The sequence below is a fragment of the Procambarus clarkii genome, chromosome 47 (genome assembly GCF_040958095.1).
Source record: "Procambarus clarkii isolate CNS0578487 chromosome 47, FALCON_Pclarkii_2.0, whole genome shotgun sequence".
NCBI lineage: Eukaryota > Metazoa > Arthropoda > Malacostraca > Decapoda > Cambaridae > Procambarus > Procambarus clarkii.
The window spans coordinates 31,713,978-31,716,396 of NC_091196.1; the positions used below are offsets into that span (position 1 = coordinate 31,713,978).

Consider the following 2,419-nt stretch of genomic DNA (forward strand, 5'->3'; position numbering starts at 1 on the left):
CATTCTCATTCTAATTAGTTAGACCGTAATTATTTATTATCACAAGTAATATTTAGCCCTTAAGCGACGATTATAAATACATGATTGTGTGAGTGACAACCTGCTGTGCCTTTGGAAGGTAAATAATTCGAGAATTATCTTCGGTCTACTGAGCTGACCATATACTTCACTGGACTAATTCAAAATTAGTTAAATATTACCACAATAAATTAACTCCCCCCCCCCCCCCAATGTGTGGAGCTGTGGGGGACAAATTAACAAATTATACAGTTAATTGAAGGTAAGATAAATTACGCAAATAGTAACTTTACCCAAATAACCATACCCTATAAGTATGTTAGACTGGGTTTAAGTTAGGCAAGGTTAGGATTGGTTAGTATAGGATAGGCTGGGTTAGGTTACTATAGGATAGGTTGGGTTAGGTTAGTATAGATTGGGTTATGTTAGGTTTGTGCAAAGAGTATTGATGATGCATAGGATGGGGGGGGGGAAGGGGCATACTTTTCTCGTCACCGTCATCTCAGACCACGGCCACACCATCATCTCAGACCACGGCCACACCATCATCTCAGACCACGGCCACACCATCATCTCAGACCACGGCCACACCATCATCTCAGACCACGGCCACACCGTCATCTCAGACCACGGCCACACCGTCATCTCAGACCACGGCCACACCATCATCTCAGACCACGGCCACACCATCATCTCAGACCACGGCCACACCATCATCTCAGACCACGGCCACACCATCATCTCAGACCACGGCCACACCATCATCTCAGACCACGGCCACACCGTCATCTCAGACCACGGCCACACCGTCATCTCAGACCACGGCCACACCGTCATCTCAGACCACGGCCACACCATCATCTCAGACCACGGCCACACCATCATCTCAGACCACGGCCGCACCGTCATCTCAGACCACGGCCACACCGTCATCTCAGACCACGGCCACACCGTCATCTCAGACCACGGCCACACCGTCATCTCAGACCACGGCCACACCGTCATCTCAGACCACGGCCACACCGTCACCTCAGACCACGGCCACACCGTCACCTCAGACCACGGCCACACCGTCATCTCAGACCACGGCGTCAACAACAACTTGATCATGGGGGGGAGGGAATAATCATGTTACCCAATATCATGCTTAGGTGCTTCTGGTACTACACCAACAAAATATATATTGTATTTCAATTCACCAAATTATATGTTTTCCACTAGGAAAACATTTGAATTTAACTTACAATAAATGTACGATGAAATATAGGAAACATTTTTGTCCACAATATCATAGTCAAGCAGGTGCATTTTATAAAATTTTTACTCCTCTGATTTTCATTGCTAGAACATTTGACCTTATTGTGAGGAAAGTCCAACAACATGATGAATGCGACGGGCGTAGACAGTTACTGTCTCGTGATTGTTTTCCAGATAGAGTGTTCCAGGTTGTGAGTAACGTGTCTGGTCTCTGGAAGGTAATCAAGTTGTGGCGGCCTCATACTCGCCATAATCATGAGTCAAAGTGGAGGCGCAAGCCTCTGCCGCTGTGGCCTCAATCCCTTCATGATTACAATGTTCATCTAGCACTCTAATACCGTGTCCCTTAAAAAGAGGAAGGGCAGGGGAACAGGACCTGCCGTTGAGGCTTCCTGTACAACCCGTCCTATACGGTTGCCACAACAGACAGAAAATGGTGTTCTACATCATCTCACCTGACCCCACCTGACTGTCTAACTCTGTCCTTCTAACAGCACGTCGCATTTTGAAGTATCCTCTACTTCAGGCCAAAAATTGTCCCGCCAGTCCTCTTAAGGTTTCCCAACGTCACGAAAAGGGTCAAACAGAAAACGGGACAGTACCTCAATTTCGCGAGCCGCTTCCATTTGCTGGTACGAATTTTTTGACCTTATGTAACGCATAGGAGCGAAACGCGACGTTCTTTGTAAGAAGCCAGGTTGAATCGTCATACTAGAAAATGGTAGCAGCTCTTGGAATTGACGTACTGTCCCGTTTTCTGTTTTGGTTCCTCTGGTAGGTTAGGATAAGTGCATTTTACTACGACAGTTTCTTGACGTTGGGAAACCTTAGGAGGACTGACTGGTCTGTGAGTAGGTATGACTTATACTACCACTTCATATGTCCGTTCGGGATTTTCATGCCAATTGCGGTGTTTACTCGTTTTCCTCCCTCGGCCATGGTGTTCCTCCCTCGACCAGGGTGTCAACCATGGTGTTCTTCCCTCGGCCAGAGTGTCAGCGAAGGAGTTCCTCCCTCGGCCCGGGTGTCAGCCAAAGAGTTCCTCCCTCATAGTTACTACAAGTACTTACTTCCATTTGAGGAGGATGGGAGTCGAGTTGTGCGAGGCGGGAGGTGAGACCGAGGAGCGGGGTTCCAGGCACTA

The 2,419-nt window shown here is 47.7% G+C and overlaps 1 protein-coding gene across 1 annotated transcript; it reads left to right on the forward strand.

Annotated features, from left to right (window-relative positions):
- Positions 1–478: 478 nt before the first annotated feature.
- Positions 479–1,144, forward strand: LOC138350913 (ice nucleation protein-like). The gene has a single exon (XM_069302374.1). It carries the CDS (start codon positions 479–481, stop codon positions 1,142–1,144), a length of 666 nt encoding a protein of 221 aa, XP_069158475.1.
- The last annotated feature ends 1,275 nt before the right edge of the window (positions 1,145–2,419 follow it).

Excerpts from the sequence above, each read along its gene's own strand:
- LOC138350913 (XM_069302374.1), top strand. The coding sequence starts at position 479 with ATGGGGGGGGGGAAGGGGCATACTTTTCTCGTCACCGTCATCTCAGAC.